This window comes from Macaca mulatta, chromosome X, assembly GCF_049350105.2.
Source record: "Macaca mulatta isolate MMU2019108-1 chromosome X, T2T-MMU8v2.0, whole genome shotgun sequence".
In the NCBI taxonomy this organism is placed as follows: Eukaryota; Metazoa; Chordata; class Mammalia; order Primates; family Cercopithecidae; genus Macaca; species Macaca mulatta.
The window spans coordinates 118,431,041-118,448,560 of record NC_133426.1 but is presented as its reverse complement, the minus strand read 5'-3'; the positions used below and the strand labels follow the sequence as shown (position 1 = coordinate 118,448,560).

The 17,520-nt window shown below is 36.6% G+C and overlaps 1 protein-coding gene and 1 pseudogene across 13 annotated transcripts in view; one reads left to right on the top strand and one right to left on the bottom strand.

Moving 5' to 3' along the window:
• The window catches only part of ALG13 (ALG13 UDP-N-acetylglucosaminyltransferase subunit), an 82,361-nt gene that overhangs the window by 35,191 nt on the left and 29,650 nt on the right, over positions 1 to 17,520 (bottom strand). For all 13 annotated transcript variants that reach the window (XM_077988036.1, XM_015128036.1, XM_077988039.1 and 10 more), the window contains 11 exons: positions 16,853 to 16,903; positions 16,045 to 16,091; positions 15,291 to 15,363; positions 7,819 to 7,900; positions 7,472 to 7,634; positions 6,194 to 6,269; positions 5,132 to 5,240; positions 3,963 to 4,027; positions 2,923 to 3,023; positions 1,772 to 1,899; positions 86 to 332 (listed from right to left, as the gene is read on the bottom strand). In XM_077988036.1, the coding sequence (XP_077844162.1) occupies positions 86 to 332; positions 1,772 to 1,899; positions 2,923 to 3,023; positions 3,963 to 4,027; positions 5,132 to 5,240; positions 6,194 to 6,269; positions 7,472 to 7,634; positions 7,819 to 7,900; positions 15,291 to 15,363; positions 16,045 to 16,091; positions 16,853 to 16,903 (1,142 nt within the window). The remainder of the gene's footprint in view (positions 1 to 85; positions 333 to 1,771; positions 1,900 to 2,922; positions 3,024 to 3,962; positions 4,028 to 5,131; positions 5,241 to 6,193; positions 6,270 to 7,471; positions 7,635 to 7,818; positions 7,901 to 15,290; positions 15,364 to 16,044; positions 16,092 to 16,852; positions 16,904 to 17,520) is intronic.
• Positions 8,379 to 9,794, top strand: LOC706958 (protein DEK pseudogene; annotated as a pseudogene).

Genomic DNA, 17,520 nt, shown 5'->3' with positions numbered 1-17,520 from the left:
CTTGATGGCATTCTATCTTCTTGGATCTCTTCAACTGCTTCATATTTCCCTAGACCATGAAAATACAAATCTGTCAATGTCTTACCTGGGCATCCCATATCCCCGACCTTGTCTCGGAGATGGATGTTGAGGATGAAAATGTTCATTAGACATAACATTGCCAGCTGTCTGTGAGTAGTGCATTGGAGGATCATGCCCATAATGCATACTGTGTTGTAGCCTGGGTGGGAGGAGGGGTTCTCCCTTGCCATAAGCCATAGTCATGTAAACTTCTTTTCCTCGAATTTTCTTGAACATCTTCTTCTGTTGCTTTATGTCCATCTCTGATATAACTTTCAGGCAAACAAAGAAGTAGCAAATAAGCTCATAATCAAAGCAAAAGGCCCAGTGTACTGTCACCACCACACTGCCTTAAACTTTCCAATGCTTCCCCTAGGAACAAACCAAATAAACATAGGGAGGGAATTTTTGTGTTTTTGAAGGATATACTAAATCTTTTATTTGGAAGGACAAAACCAGCAGGTAATTTCTGTATCAACAGGTATATCTCGGCACTATCCCTAGTATGGGCAGGTTGGTATAGGTCATCAAAACACTGAGTCATCCATGGCCAGGCACGGTGGCTCACGCCTGTAATCCCAGCACTTTGGAAAGCTGAGGTGGGTGGATCACCTGAGGTCAGGAGTTCAAGGACAGCCTAGTCAACATGGTGAAACCCCGTCTCTACTGAAAATGCAAAAATTAGCCAGGCGTGGTAGTGTGTGCCTGTAATCGCAGCTACTCAGAAGTCTGAGGCAGGAGAATTGCTTGAGCCCGGAAGGTGGAGATTGCAATGAGCCAAGATTGCGCAACTGCACTCCAGCCTGGGCGACAGAGTGAGATTGTCTCAAGAAAAACAAAACAAACAAACAAAAAGCCCCCAAAACACTGAGTCATCCAATCACATACATTACCATTCTCTAATAAATTATGCCTGTTAATATCCCCGGCTGCTTCTATGAGGTGTTTTCCTAGTTCTCTAAGAAATATTTTTCCCCCTCAGGTTAAGATCCATGTCAGCTTAAGTTTTTAAAATTAATTTTTATAGGTGTAGAACAGTATGTATTTATGGGGTACATGCAGTATTTTGATACAAGCATACAATGTATAATGATTAAATCAAGGTAACTGGAATATCTATCACCTCAAACATTTACCATTTCTTTATGTTGGGAACATTCCAAATCCAGTCCTCTAGTTGTTTTGAAATATGCAATTTGTTAACTATAGTCACCCTATAATGCTACCAAATACTACATCTTGATCCTACTACCTAGTTTTGTACCCATTAACTAATCCCTCTTTATCCCCCACCCCCACTACCCTTCTGAGCCTCTGGTAACCATCATTCTACTCCTCATCTCCACAATATCATTTTTTTCTTTTTAGCCCTCAAATATGAGTGCTCAAGTTTATACAAAGTCCCTTAAGAACCATGGTTCTCAACCAGGGACAATTTTGCCTCTCCCTCCTCTAGGAAATATTTGGCAATGTCTGAAAACATTTTTGTTTCTAGTGGATAGAAGCCAGGGATGCTATGAAGCACCCTACAATGCACAGGACAGCCTCCCGACAATGAAGTAGTATCCATTCCATTATCAGTAGTGCTAAAGTTGAGAAACCCTACCCTACAACAAGACATATGACATATCTTTAAAAAATAGTACAATGTAGGTAAGTAAAAGCAGGTACATGAAGGGGAAAATAAAATAACAACCTTTAGCATACAAACCTATTTCTGGGACATATCCCCCAGGCATTTTCTGATAACCTCTTCCTTTCCGACTGGGCATAGCATTCCAGGCAGGAACAGGCATCACTTGGGTAACTGGTTTTAAGTTAGCCAGTGGAACAACATGCCTTAACAGTTAAAGGTATCACCATGAAGATACTGCAACACAGACTTAACTCTCATTCAATACACGTAGCCCACCCCTTATATTTCAAGTGTATTCTATTAAAACCTGGTTGACACCAGTTTCCTTGTTTGTTATTTAGAAAACCTAAGAGTAGTTTGTGCAATTTCACTGCTGTTTCTAGTACCGATCACATTTCAGAAGAAAGACTGGTAGACCATATTAATTCACAAATATTTGCTGCACCTCCTTGGAGGATTAAATCTCCCCACCCCATTAACATGAGGCTTGGGAATGTAAACCACTCTGCTTAATAAAGTATGAGACATTTTAAGATTCAGACAAGTGGTTTGTTCTCATTTTATTCCCCATAATCATGGATGCACGTGTTAAAACAGGATCTCTGTTGAACCAGATCCCATTTGCTGACTCACTACGGACATGCTAAATGAAGGAGAAAGGACCTTACTGTTTTAAGCTGCTGAAATGTTTTGGTTGTCAGGGCAGCATAGCCTCATTTAATGGTTCTCAAAGTGGACCAGCAGCATTACCATCACCTGGAAACTTGTTCAAAATTAAAATTCTTGGGCCCCACCTCAGACTTACTGAATCAGAAACTTTAATGACTGGGCTCACTAATCTTGTGTTTTCACAAGCCCTCCAGGTAATTCTGGTGCATGGTAAAGTTTGAGAAAGACTAGATTAGTTTATCTTCATACTGGCAGAGGCTCAGTAATCCAACTTTGCAATTACTGTGAACAGTTTTGTATTAGAATTCCGTTGTACTTAATATTTCTAATAACTAGGTTAGTGTCTAAGATTTGAAAACTTTTATACATATCTAATACCTATATTGAGATTTCATACTTCAGCACATGCTTTTATAATTCAAGGTAAGTCATCCTAGGCCAACACTAGATACAATTCTGGTTCTCTTACTAGCATCCTGGTAATTCTCAATTTAATATTACAAAATGGAACCAAGAACCAAAGATTTCAGTAATTCAACAAATTATCATATTCCTACTTTTCTGCCAATTCTTCAATGAAGACTGTTACTGAATTGTTCTCATTTCCAACTTCCTGGATATGAGCATTATAATATCTTCCATCTGATTCCAAGCAAACCTGAAAAGAGAATACATCTAGTCTCAAAACTAGTGACAGACACGGCTACCGCCAAACAAAATACCACTTTTCCCCAAATGGAGTTCAGTGTCTACTTTTTAAAGTAATTCACATCAACACTGCGAGTCTGGATCAAAGGAGGCAGCACATACTGAAAGAACCTTACATCTAATCACTAAATTTGTAATTAAAATTTAACACAGACATTAAATAAACTTTTTTTTTTTTGGCTGGGTGTGGTGGCTCATGCCTGTAATCCCAACATTGAGAGGCCAAGGTGGGAGGATTGCTTGAGGCCAGGAATGAGACCAGCCTGGGCAACACAGTAAGACCCTCTTTCTATAAAAGAAAATAAAAATAGGCCAGGTACGGTGGCTCATGCCTGTAATCCCAGCCCTTTGGGAGGCCAAGATGGGTGGATCACGAGGTCAGGAGAACAAGACCATCCTGGCTAACATGGTGGAACCCCATCTCTACTAAAAATACAAAAAATTTGTCAGGCATGATGGCAGGCGCCTGTAGTCCCAGCTACTTGGGAGGCTGAGGCGTGAATCCGGGAGGCGGAGCTTGCAGTGAGCCAAGATCATGCCACTGCATTCCAGAGCCTGGGAGACAGAGCAAGACTCCGTCTCAAAAAAAAAAAAAAAAAAAAAGAAAAGAAAAATTAAAAAACTTACCCAGGCATGGTGGTATGTGCCTGTAGTCCCAGCCACTAGAGAGGCTGAGAAAGGAGGATCACTTGAGCCCAGGAGTTCGAGGCTGCAGTGAGCCATGATCATACCATTACACTCCAGCCTAGGCAACAGAGCTAGACCCGATCTCTTTAAAAATAAAAATAAAAAAAGTTTCTAGTACTTTGTAAATAAGTCTTGCTCAACTCATATTATGACTACAAGCACATTCTTAAACAAACTACTGATTCTTGAAGAAGGAACTAACCTGACACTTGTCTCCCAAATAGTACTGTCTCCCAGCATACTCCATGTAATCAGATTTTTGAAGTTCTATTAAAAGAAAATGAAGATTCAAGCTCAACTAAACTGGTTCCTTTCCTATATCATTTAATTTCCTCATTTACTTTTACCATGTTACTGTAGTGCCGTTGACAATGCTACCACTATAAGTGAAAATAGGGGTAAAGTGCCAAAGGGCCATCCTATCATTCTGGATGACTTATTTCTGCAGTTAATTTAAAGAGATCTGCCAGAATAATTTTGTGCTTTAAAAAACAAATACGTGGAAATTGGGAGTTTCTAATCAGAGATAGTCAAACACTAATGAGGTACAATTTGAAAGCAACACTATTCAGCTTCTTCAAATCAACCTATATATTTTTTAACAACTTACTGTGTTTCCCAAGGTCTTAACCTCATTCTAGATTGTTAACTACAGCTAAGTTTACCAGGGTTCAAGCAGTTGAATGTGAAATACTAAAGGCTTATCTTGAAGGCAAAACTTTAAGGCCTAGGTTGATCACTTTAGTTATAAGGAGAGAAACAATGACCTGTTTTCAAAGGTTGGTAAACTTTTTCTGTAAAGAGCCAGATAATAAGTATTTTCAGTTTCTTGGGCCATACATTCTGAGAGTCTTGAGTAGACTCTCAGAACTACTCAAACTCTGCTGTAAAATGTTATGAATGCTGAAATTTGAATTATATAATTTTCATGTGTCACAACATATTATTCTTTTAACTTTTTCTGCCAGTTAAGAATGAAAGACCATTCTTAGCTCATAGACCACATAAAAACTGCTGGTGTGTCAGATTTGACCCACAGGCCTAACCTACTCATTTATCAAGGAAGGTGGTCTTAACACCTGGAATTTAAGATGAGCTTGTTTTCAGTCACTAAGTTTCTTAAAGCTATCTAAAAATTATCTCCACACAGTCTTTGCAAAGTTGAAGTCCCAGGCAAACATCAGACTCTAAAAAATCCCTCCCACATCTGAAGCTATGTTCCCTCCTGTGGATTTAAATCATATATAAAGATAAAAAGCATCAGGCTGTTTTTTATAACAGTATTTCTGATAAGAGGTGTTCACCATAATTTGCAAAATTATACTCCTGAAGTTGTCAGGATTCAAAAGTATTCTGTTGATATTTCATTACCTTTTCTGCTGTCCAACCAAACATCAAACTCTACATTACGATAGATTTCCGGATCCAGGGCTTTGAGCACCTTATAGGGGAAGGGCATCTTTGATGGATTTTCTGGAGACTAAAACAAAAATAATCATGCTAGAAACTCACAATCCTTAGTCTTCCTTCTATGAAGAAGGAAAAATTAAGTTGCTTCCTTCTTAAAAAAAGTTGTTCTTTATTAAAACAAGAAATAAATCGCACAATAAACTTTGCCATATATTTTAAAAATCAGGAGACTAAAGTAGCAAAATGCAAGTAATCTAAAAGGTTTTAGATGGCAGAAGGGAAATAATGTCTAAATGAGGCAATGACTCAGGACACATCCCATATAAACCAATGCAACACAAACAAGGATTAAAAATTCAGAGCTATTCAGGAAGTGTTATGATATAGACATGGAGGTGCAAGTATTTCTGTACTCTACAATACCTGGAAATATCTGAAGCTTACTTCATTTTGGTCAAATCCTGTTAAAATTTCCAAAGGAACTACCATTTTTCTTCTGCTTTCCTAGAATTTCACTATATTCAATACTATTCCAAAATTACAAGCACCTCAGGTACACACAGAGATTGCTATAATAGTATTTGACTTATTTAGCTAGCCTCAACTGAAGGCCTATTTGATTTTAGTCCTATATGGATGGTGAAATGTCTCCTGTTTCTCTAACTTTAAACCATGATTATCACCTAGTTTGAAGAAAATAAAGATAGGCATTGTATTCCTTAATGGAAAAAACCTTAGTGTCACAAGACTGATTACAAACTAAATATTGGGTTTGTAATATTTAACTTAAAAGCATATTGCTCCGGGAATTTCTGAAGTGTTGTTTGTTCTGAAAAATCTAAAATTCTGTAAAAATAAGAATTCAAAGAACATTAAGCATGCATTTTAAGTTTAAAGATAGGTAAGACTTTCACAAAGGAAAATGACCAACTCCTCCCTCAACCCATATAACTAGAATATACTATCTGACTTTAACTAGTTTGTCATGAGTATGAAAATTCTTTGCCTTAGAAAATATCAAACCTTTGTTTCTTCTGTTCCTTTATTGTAGCTCTCTGGTATATTTTCAGCATTGTAGCAGGCACCCCACTCTTCCATCCTATTTCAAAATATTTAGAGCAAAGAGCTTTTTATAAATGCAGAATTTACTTATCTTAAGCCTAACGACTACACCACCACCTAGTGGTAAATTAGCTCAGTTCTAAAACTAAGGCAAATGCTTTTTCATTCCAACATTTGCATTTACGCTTCCTTTTTATAAGTATGTGCTACAATATACTTAGCAGATTACCTCCTGTATTTTACAACTCCTGTGAGAACACACTCTTAGGGTGATCCCTATGATCCCTGCCTCATTCATTTTACTGGTCTCTCTCTCTCTCCTCTGCCGCCTATAAGGAAGCAAGCAGCCATGTTCACCACCACAATGTAGCAGAGGTGAGGTAATTACTTCCGGCCAACTGACAGCAAAAACTTGAAGCTCTCAGTCCTATAGTTCAAAGGAACTGAATGCTGCCAAGAACCATGAGTGGGGAAGTGGATCTTTCTCCAGTCAAAGCTCCAGCTAAGAACTCAGTCCTGACCAACAACCTCATTATAGTCTTATGAGACACTCAGCAGAAGATCCAGCTAAGCCATGCCCAGATTCCTAATCCACATAAATTGTGAGAAAAGTATGCTGTTTTAAGCTGCCAACTTTATAGTAACAGTGTTACACAGCAAAACATAACTAATACACCTTGCCTTCCGACTACTGTAGTTTCCGTAAGCCTAAAGTCCTTAAGACAAGTGATCAGTGACGAATGAAGCAACCTTTACCCTAATACATGGTTGCCACTCCTGGCAGTCCCAAATGAGCTTGGTGCTACTTTAGAATAAGTATTTTCTCAAAGTATGATCCACAGCCTACCTACATCAGAATGCTTAGGCACACTTGTTTAAAAAACAGATTCGTGGTCCCATCCTGACCTCAAATTTTGTGACAGTAGGCGCAGGAACCTACCTTTCTAACAAGCACTGTAATTCTTATACAACTAAAGTTTGAGAACCATGTAATTAGATAGTTCTGAACTTTCTTCTAGCAATACAAAACGAACCTGAACAAAACCCCCAAAGTCTGGGCATCTCACAATACATCTCTTTGGTAAAACTCTCCCCCCATTAAAAATATATATCCTAACATATGTGTATGTGTGAATATGTAACCTAACTCATAAGCTTGCCAGGCCCCTTCCACTTTCAAATGACTATGCACATAAGTATGAAACATAATTATTATAATATCCCCTTTCCCTTTATTACCTATTCTGATTTGAACTCTTGTAATCAGTATGGGCATCCTCGCTTCCAGTCACAGCATTATTTCTGTTCTTCTTAGAACCACTTCGAAACAATTTAATCGCAGTTTTCAACTCTTCTTCATCCACAACAAACACATCTTTATAGAGAATTTCATACAATACAGCTGAAGAAAAAATGGCCGAAATTCCAATTGTCAAAATAAGATTTATATTAACTACGTGAAAATAGTCATAAACCTGCGTGTGAATAGGTACCAACAAGGTTTTAAAGGCGCTATTCATGGTAGGTCCCTGAGTGAAAACAAGTCATCTGAAATCACACCCAAAATTTATAAAGCCTTCACATACCCTGACAAACAGCTGCACTTGACTGAAATTGTTTTGAGTACACAGAATCGTAGTGACCACTATTTGAATAGCAGAGTAGAATCTAAAGAAAAACACACAGAACAATTAAGTGAATGTTACACATCTTAAAACCATGAAATTAAGATGATAATTAACTTGAAATTGAGTCAGTAGTCAGTAACTGATAACTATTTGAATTTCTTTTTTTTAAAAGTGATTTTTAAAATCTAAATATAAGGAAACGCAACCTGTACCTCATAAAGATTTTCTTGGCAGTGACTTTTAAATGCCAAGATTAAAATTACTACTAAGGTTACACTGTGAGCCTTAATCACATTAATATGCCAAACAAGTCCTGATTTACAAATTTGCTTTAAAAAAAAAAAAAAAAAAGGAACATTTAGAAATTGAGTTATTGAACATAACAGAAAGCCTAACAGATGCCAAAAGACCCAGCTAACTTCTAAGAATGACTGGAAAAATTAGGTCAAATACCCAAATACTCCAAACTCAGACTAAGGGAGGAAAGGGATTTTATTCAATTATTTAAAAAGTTATCAATTTTGAAAATCTTGTTGATTCTGGGGAGCCGAGCGCATGGCACGAGCGTCACGCCAAACAGCCCGCTCGCCTTCTCCTCGGTGTCGGCCGCCGCCACCTCCCAGAACCTCCTCGTGCCCTCGTGTGCCAGGCCCACGGTGGCCGAGATCCACAGTTCACAGCATGTCCGCCTTGGCCCCTGCTGCGGAGGGAGAGGGAACCCCCACCCAGCCCGCATCCGAGAAAGAACTCGAAATGCCCGGTCCCAGAGAGGAGAGCGAGGAGGAAGAGGACGAGGACAACCAGGAGGAGGAGGAAAAAGAAAAGAGTCTCATCGTGGAAGGCAAGAGGGAAAGAAGAAAGTAGAGAGGTTGACAATGCAAGTCTCTTCCTTACAGAGAGAGCCATTTACAATTGCACAAGGAAAGGGGCAGAAACTTTGTGAAATTGAGAGGATACATTTTTTTCTATGTAAGAAGAAAACCGATGAAGTTAGAAATCTACACAAACTGCTTTACAACAGGCCAGGCACTGTGTCCTCATTAAAGAAGAATGTGGGTCAGTTCAGTGGCTTTCCGTTTGAAAAAGGAAGTGTCCAATATAAAAACAAGGAAGAAATGTTGAAAAAATTTAGAAATGCCATGCTAAAGAACATCTGTGAGGTTCTTGATTTGGAGAGATCAGGTGTAAATAGTGAACTAGTGAAGAGGATCTTGAATTTCTTAATGCATCCAAAGCGTTCTGGCAAACCATAGCCAAAATCTAAAAAAAACTTCTAGCAAAGGCAGTAAAAAGGAACGGAACAGTTCTGGAATGGCAAGGAAGGCTAAGCGAACCAAACGTCCTGAAATTCTGTCAGATGAATCTAATAGTGATGAAGATGAAAAGAAAAACAAGGAAGAGTCTTCAGATGATGAAGATAAAGAAAGTGAAGAGGAGCCACCAAAAAAGATAGCCAAGAGAAAAACCTAAACAGAAAGCTACTTCTAAAAGTAAAAAATCTGTGAAAAGTGCCAATGTTAAGAAAGCAGATAGCAGCACCACCAAGAAGAATCAAAACAGTTCCAAAAAAGAAAGCGAGTCTGAGGATAGTTCAGATGATGAACCTTTAATTAAAAAGTTGAAGAAACCCCCTACAGATGAAGAATTAAAGGAAACAATAAAGAAATTACCGGCCAGTGCTAACTTGGAAGAAGTCACAATGAAACAGATTTGCAAAAAGGTCTATGAAAATTATCCTATTTATGATTTAAGTGAAAGAAAATATTTCATAAAAACAACTGTGAAAGAGCTAATTTCTTGAGATAGAGGACAGAGAAGATGACTCGTTCCCATAGATTTGAAGATCTGACTTATACCATTATACCAGCAAAGAGAATGTATTTCCTTTTCTAAATCCTTGTTAAGCAACGTTAGAACTTACTGCTGACCTTTTTATCTTGAGTGTTATGTGAATTTGAGTTTGCTATTTTAAATTGCATTTCTATGCCATTTTTAGTTTAAAATCTTACATGGCATTAACTGTTCCTTGCTTTTATAGTTGTATTTTATACATTTTGGGTTTCTTTATATAAGGTCATAGATTCTTGAACTGTTCTGGTTTTTAGTGCACTTAATAGTAGCTTGCTTAGGGCACACTTTTAATGAAGTAGAACAAAAACTATTATGACTGGGATTTATACACACAGAGATTGCAGTATTTAGTATATGAAATATTTTGAATACACATCTCTGTCAGTGTGAAAATTCAGTGGCAGTGTGTCCATCATATTAAAAATATACAAGCTACAGTTGTCCAGATGACTGAATTGGAACTTTTCTCCTGCATGTGTATATATGTCAGATTGTCAGCATGACAAAAGTGACAGATGTTATTTTTGTATTTTTAAAAAACAATTTGTTGTATACAAAGTTTTTAAATTTCTTTTGTGCAGACCACTTTTTAAACTCACATAGGTAGGTATCTTTACAGGTGTAGACTATGGAATGTCAGTGTTCAGCCAGACAGTATGATGGAGCAGTGAAAGTCAATTCAGTGATGGAACATGAAGGAACAGACAGTTATCCTGCTTTGTCTCGAAAGTGTCATCAATTTGTAATTTTAGTATTAACTCTGTAAAAGTGTCTGTAAGTACGTTTTATATTAAGGACAGACCAAAAATCAACATATCAAAGCTTCAAAAACTCTGGGAAAGGGTGGGATTAAGTACAAGCACATTTGGCTTATAGTAAATGAACCGATTTTTATTAACTGCTTTTGTCCATATAAAATGCTGATATTTACCGGAAACCTAGCCACCTTCATGATTACGATTAAAGTACCAGATTATAATGCCAGAATATAATGTGCAAGCAATCGTGGATATCTCTGACAAAGTGTATCTCAAAAATAATATACTTTTACATTAAAGAAATTTGATGTTTCTCTGGAGTTGGGGCTCTGGCTTTTAAAGTTCGGCTAATCAGTGTTGATTCTAGATGATCAACATAATGGACCACTCCTGAATGAGACTAATTTTGTCTTTCAAATTTACTGTCTTAAATCAGTTTATTAAATCTAAATTTTAAAACATGCTGCTTATGACAGAATGACACATTTGATGTACCAATTAAGGGTTGAAAAATATCTTTGCATCATGGAACAGAAATATATATGTTGAATGTTAACAGGTATTTTCACAGGTTTGACTTGTTTGATAGTTACTCAGACACTAGGGAAAGGTAAATAGAAGTGAACAAAATAAACAACTAAATAAGACCTAATAATTCGTCTTCGATTTTAAATATTTAATTCATTCTTATAAACCTTGTCAATAAAATTAATCTAAATTTTAAAAAAAGTTATCCATTTAACTGAATAGCAATATATCAATACACTATATAGCACCAATACTGCTAGAGAGACTTCCTCAATGAATTAAGGCACATCTCAGGCGACAAAAATGACAGTTTAACGTCTGAGCTGATTCCTTGAATCCCTAGAGGTTTTTTTTTTCCCCAAAACAATTCAAAGGCCATGCTTGTTAAGCAAAATTTTGTCAGTCAAAATGTTGCATGTGATGAAATTTGTTTACATAACTGTTCCAAAACATTTCTGAATTTTTGTTAAAAAAATCTGTCTTTGCCAGGTGGGGTGGTGTGTGCCTCTAGTCTCAGCTACTACGGCAGGAGGTCACTTGAGCCCAGGGGTTTGAAGCTGTAGTGTGCTATGATCTCACCTGTGAATAGCCACTGCACTCCAGCCTAGGCAACATAGTGAGATCCCCATCTCTTAAAAAAAAATCTGTCTTATATAAGGGATATAATCCCTAGTGATTAAGGTTCTTCCATTTTGAAGGTATCAGCAACCTGAGTTACTCAAAATGATTCTGCAATCTATAGAAAGATGTTGCCACCAAGCCTCCTTGGCAGAAAAAAAAATTATCCTAAGCATTCTTTTTTTCTATCTTCCTACTCTTCCCTGGGCTAACTTCTCCCAATAATCCAGTTATTTGATCCCAGGTCTATTATTCTTCACTCATCTTTTTGGAAATCACAATTCTATTTCAGTAATAATCCATTTCAAAGTACTGAAGTCAAATGTCAAGCTAAAGTAACTCACAGTAAAGTTTAAGTTATAAGTTTCTCCTACCACAAGGGGTATCTGCATTTAAGAGTTTATTAACCCATAAGAACAGTGAGCAGATTGTGAGCAGAGAAACCCTTTGTACTTTGGGCTACAAGAACTGGGAACTCTAAAAAGTATTAATAACTAGAGGTAGCTGTTAAGGAATAAAGGAATTCAGTTAACCAGACTGATGAACAAGCAGTTCTTATAGAAAGAAGACAGACAACTATATAATTTCTCTATTAAAGTAGCAAGAATTTCCATTTTGACTGGAAGAGGCAAAACAAGGCATGATGGCTTTTATGTTTCTCATGGTATCCCAACATGAAATAATAATTCATACATACTTGTGGGTGATTTGTTTGGGAGTGGGCAGATGGGATGTAATTAATGGCAGTAAACTAGTGAAAAAATGGGGTAGACCTATATTACTAAGAAGGATATTTAAAAAGAACAAGTAACAATGTTAAATATGAGCCCATTTACATTTAAAAGACAAATACAAAGAAAATGATACAGAAAGATACTCACCAATACTTAATAGTTTGTTACTTTGAAGTACATGAGAACCAATACTTGTTACTTCGAAGTGCGTAAGATTGAAGAGGATGAGTGGGGACTTTCTTACTCTACGTTTCCAGACTTAATTTTATTTTGTTTTTAATATAAGTACGTACTTCTATTTAGATAGAGCAAATGAGCTGAGTGAAGATGGCTCGATTTCAGCTGAATACACTTAAGAAACTGAAGATAACTGTGTAGAATGCAGAATTAAGTCAACACAGAAGGTGAAAGATACCGAAGTGAATATTAGACATTTCTATGAAAGTTTGTTCTAAAATATTTTTAGAAGGTTCGTTAATAATGGTCACGCCTATAATAAAGTCATTTTTATTTATTTATTTTTGAGATGGAGTCTTGCTCTGTCGCCCAGGCTGGAGTGCAGTGGTGAAATCTCGGCTCACACAACCTCCGCCTCCTGGGCTCAAGCGATTCTTCTACCTTAGCCTCCCGAGTAGCTGGAATTACAGGCATGCACCACCACACCCAGCTAATTTGGGTATTTTTAGTAGATACGGGGTTTCACCATATTGGCCGGGCTGGTCTCAAACTCCTGACCTCAAGTGATCCACCTGCCTCGACCTCCCAAAGTGCTGGGATTACAGGCATGAGCCACCACACCCGGCCTCATTTTTAAAAACTCGGTCCTGATGCCAATCTTAGGAGGGTGAACTGAGATAAAGCAACAAAGTTTTAGGGAAAGTAAAGCATCACAGAATAAAAGCACCTGGCTTTTCAATATAAACACACACCCCCACTCTATAAATTCCCAAATCAGACATATATATGCACTATCCTGTACATGCAAATACCCAAGTGCTGGTAAGCATTAGCTCTGTATACATGTATGGATATTTGTAGGTTGTACACACTCAAAAGGTCTGACATTTTTGTATTCTCATGGTTCCCAATGGGTAATGTTCCCCCTAAATTAGCTAAATAATCTCTCTGTAAGATACACAAGACATTTAAAATGGAACTGTACAACTGCAGGAACTAAGTGGTGGGTACATGAATGTTTACTACATGAGTCTTCAAACTTCTCTCTGTATGAAAAATTTCAGAATACAATGTTGGGGAAAAACTGAACTGGAAGTTTAAAGATCCCTGGTAAAGATCCAAATTTCATCTCAAGCAATGCTATGTACAACTGCTTAGATACAAAAGCTAACACTCCTCTTCCTCAAACAATTCAGATTATGTCACACCTTTGCCTAAAAACTTTCCATTAGTGTTTCGGGTCAGGTGTGCTGGTGTCTGAAATTTACTTTAAAATACATCAAAAAAGAAAGATGGACAGATGAATGGATCGAGGAATAGATATGTTATAAGAATACTAAGATGTTAACAGCAGATTCTAGGTGGTGGGTAAGTATATGGATGCTCACTGTAAAATTCTGTTAACTTTTCTGTATGTTTGAACATCATAATAAAAAGTTGGGAAAAAGTTTCAAATGACTATTCTGTACAATGAAAAGACAAATTATTTGGCATGGCTTGCTCTACCTCTTACTATGTAACTGTAGCCTATCTTTCCAGCATCACCCTCCTCACATCCAACTACTTAAGTGCCAAAGGGTCTCTTGCTTCTATGCCTCTGTATATAGTGTTTCCTCTGAATACACTGCTCTTCATATTTGACGGACTCTTTTATATTCCACTTAAATGTCACTACCACCATGAAGCTTTCTAAACTCCCTCAAGCAGAAAGAAGGGGTTTTTCCTTTGTGCTTTTAGCACAGTTTTTATTATTATAAAACTTACCACTTTGCTGTAATTAACCCTTTGCAGTTCTGTCTTCATTGCCCCTTAAGCTCTTGGAGGGCAAGGATTTCACTGTATTCATTTTGGTGTCCCCAAAGCTCAGAAAAGAGATAATGTACCTCATTCGTACTTATCTTCTAAGTTATCTCCTACTCAGTCTTCTCTATTCCTAATGCTACTTCTCCTTAGTTGAGATATTCCCCCTCAATTACCATAACAGCATCCTAACAGTTCTCCTGGTCTCTAGTCTTGTCTTGCCATCATTAAAATTTTGTCTAAATTGTGTTCCATGTTGTGAAATAAGACATATAAAACTCAAACACTATGTAGTCTATATTTCACTAATAAAATAATCAGGATAAAGGTTTTTCTTTTATAAACTTTTTGGAGGAGAAACTGTATGCTGAAAAACAATTTATCTGCTGAGTATTCTCAACTAACAATCAAGTACTTTACCAGGCAGTAGTAGACACTATCACTTCCCTCAAGAAACTTTCAGATAATGAAAGAAATACATATGAAGACAAACACAATATAATAAATACTACAATTACTTGGGAGCTGCTAGGGGAGAACAAAGTGAGAAAATGACTCCAGGGGCATTGGGAAAGTTTCAAACACAAAGACACAAAGTATGAAAGGCAGAATACCTGGAAGCATGGCATAATAAGGATGGAAGAAAATAAAGCTGCTTTGGGACCTTTCAGGATGCTGAATGCCTAGCTTCAAAGTTTGAACCTTATCCTTTTTAGTCACTGAGAAGCCATTTAGTGTTTGGGGTGGCTTTTTTCCTATCACAGAGAAATGACAATCAGATCTGTTTAGAGGGCTAACAACACTGAGATTAACTGACTAGAGAGGAAAATGCTAGTAACAGAGAAACCCGTCATTCAGACTATGCTTTTCGTTAATTAGGTTAAAAAAATGATTTAATATCCAGGCAAGCCAGAAGCATCATTCAACTTCTTTTATATAAGTCAACATTCACTCATCTTCTTACCTTGTCTTCATAGCCATTATCTGTGACATAAGTTGGAGGTTTTCCAGGAAAGCGATAAAGAATGAAATCCCGACTACATGGGGAAAACAAAGGTTAAGTGGGAAGACATAATTTGGCATATGTAAGAGATGGTTATAGGAACAACTATTTCTGCTTTTAAATTGCCTACCTTATTCATATAAAGCAATATAAATATCCGGTTTAATGTTTGGCTTTAAAATAATCCAAAAGGGCTAAATGACGTTAATTCAAAGTAGATGGCTAATTGCCCCTAAAGTCCTATGGATTTTTTTTTTTTAATGTATCTTAATTTGGGAGGAGAAGGGGTAAAGACAATGAATTTTTAATTGTATGTATGGCTGTGAGTTGGGGGGTGGTGCTCTCCTTTATTTTTTGGCAAAAGGCTAGAAAATAGGCATTTCAGCTTTTGCAGACTATATGGTTTATTCAACTTTGCTTTGGTAGCATGAAAGCAGCACAGACAATGCATAAGTGAATGAGCATGACTGTGTTCCAACAAAGCTTTATAGACACTGAAATCTGAATTTTATATAATTTTTCCATCCCATGAAACATTCTTCTTTTGACTTTTCAACCATTTAAAATATTTTAACACTCTCTCTTAGCTTTCTTCATTCTAGATATCAACACATCAAATCTCAAATTTCCCCAATCCCGAAGAGACCGTTAATTGAGATCTTATACACACATGCATGCAAACACCCACTCTCAAAGAAAAGAGGATATAACTTACTTATAAATTAGAGAAAGAGCTCTTATTTCCAGCTGGCCAGCACTTTCCTAAACATAAATAGTGTATAGAGTTTTAAAAAAACATTCTGTAGCTAGGAGGTAGTTTTTTCAAGTTCAACAAATTTTTAGCTGCTTAGCACTATTTTAGATGAAGAATTTGTAGAACACACTATAACCTGTTTTAAGGCTTGGAATACTGTGATAGCTACTTATTAACATAAACTTATCCTGAAAAAAGGATCTAAAGCCCTACTTAGCCGTTAAGTAATAAGGACAGTTAATAAGAGAGATTTTAAAAACACAATAAAGATGGAACTAGTATAACAAAAAGGCAGTAGGGATTTAGTAAATGTGTTTTTTAAGTCCAGAACCATGGAATTAACTTTATCATATAAAAATTATTTCTAAATAAAGTATGAATTTATGAATTTTACTCCCACATAAAAGGAAGAAAACTACAAATCAGGGGAATTGTTTAATAACAAAATAATGACCTCTTGGTAAAATTCATTACCACCCTCCTCCTCCATTAAAGTGAAAAGGCTTAAGCTTCTCCTGTTTCCAAGTAGTATATACTCTTTTGCTAGTCTATGGTTGATGGGATTCTTAACACACAATTATCAATATTCGACACAAACCAATAGGTCAATTTTCAGCCTCTAAACTTATGCACGAACTATTGGATTCAACACAGTTGACTACTAAATAAAATAGTTGGGGTCTGGCTAAAATAATACAGCTGAATGAATAAATTTACATTACTATTCCAAATAACTCTGAAAAGATTAAACCCCCATATTTGATCTTACCTTGGGATCTCCCAACCGTTCCAGGTATTTCTCAAAAGATCCCTCCACATACTTCAAAAATAAAACAAACTCGACTTAACCAAATACACAGCATTACTGAAATCTGATTATATTCTACAATATTATCCTGCAATGGGTTTTTTGCTCAGCTCAACAATTATGGTAGTAAGTTTCTACTTTGCACAGCACCTCAAGAAGATTTGCACATACACAAAAGTCATGAGTGGAGAAAAACTGGAGTATAAAAATATCTTAGGAATTGGTCCTGGCATATCCACATACCAGTGCATTTCATCAAATGGTATGCTTTTGAGTTTCATTTGAAACGCCGATTTAAGTAATGACAATTTTCATAAATCAAGCAAGACCAGTATTTCTAAGGATTTCAAATTTCACAAGACATGCATTTACAAAATTAAACTGAGGAACTTTAAAGAGAATTTCATTCGTTTCTAAAAAGACCATGGGACAAGGGAACTTTTTAGGGGTGATGGAAACATTCTATATCTTGACTGTAGTGGCAGTTCCATGATTGCATATTATCGCCAAAACTAAAAATGGTAAACTTAAAATGATGAGTTTTATTGTATGTAAAATATGCCTCAATAAAAATGAAATTAAACTCAGGACTGTAATAGATTTATTTCTAGTTCCATGGATACATATCA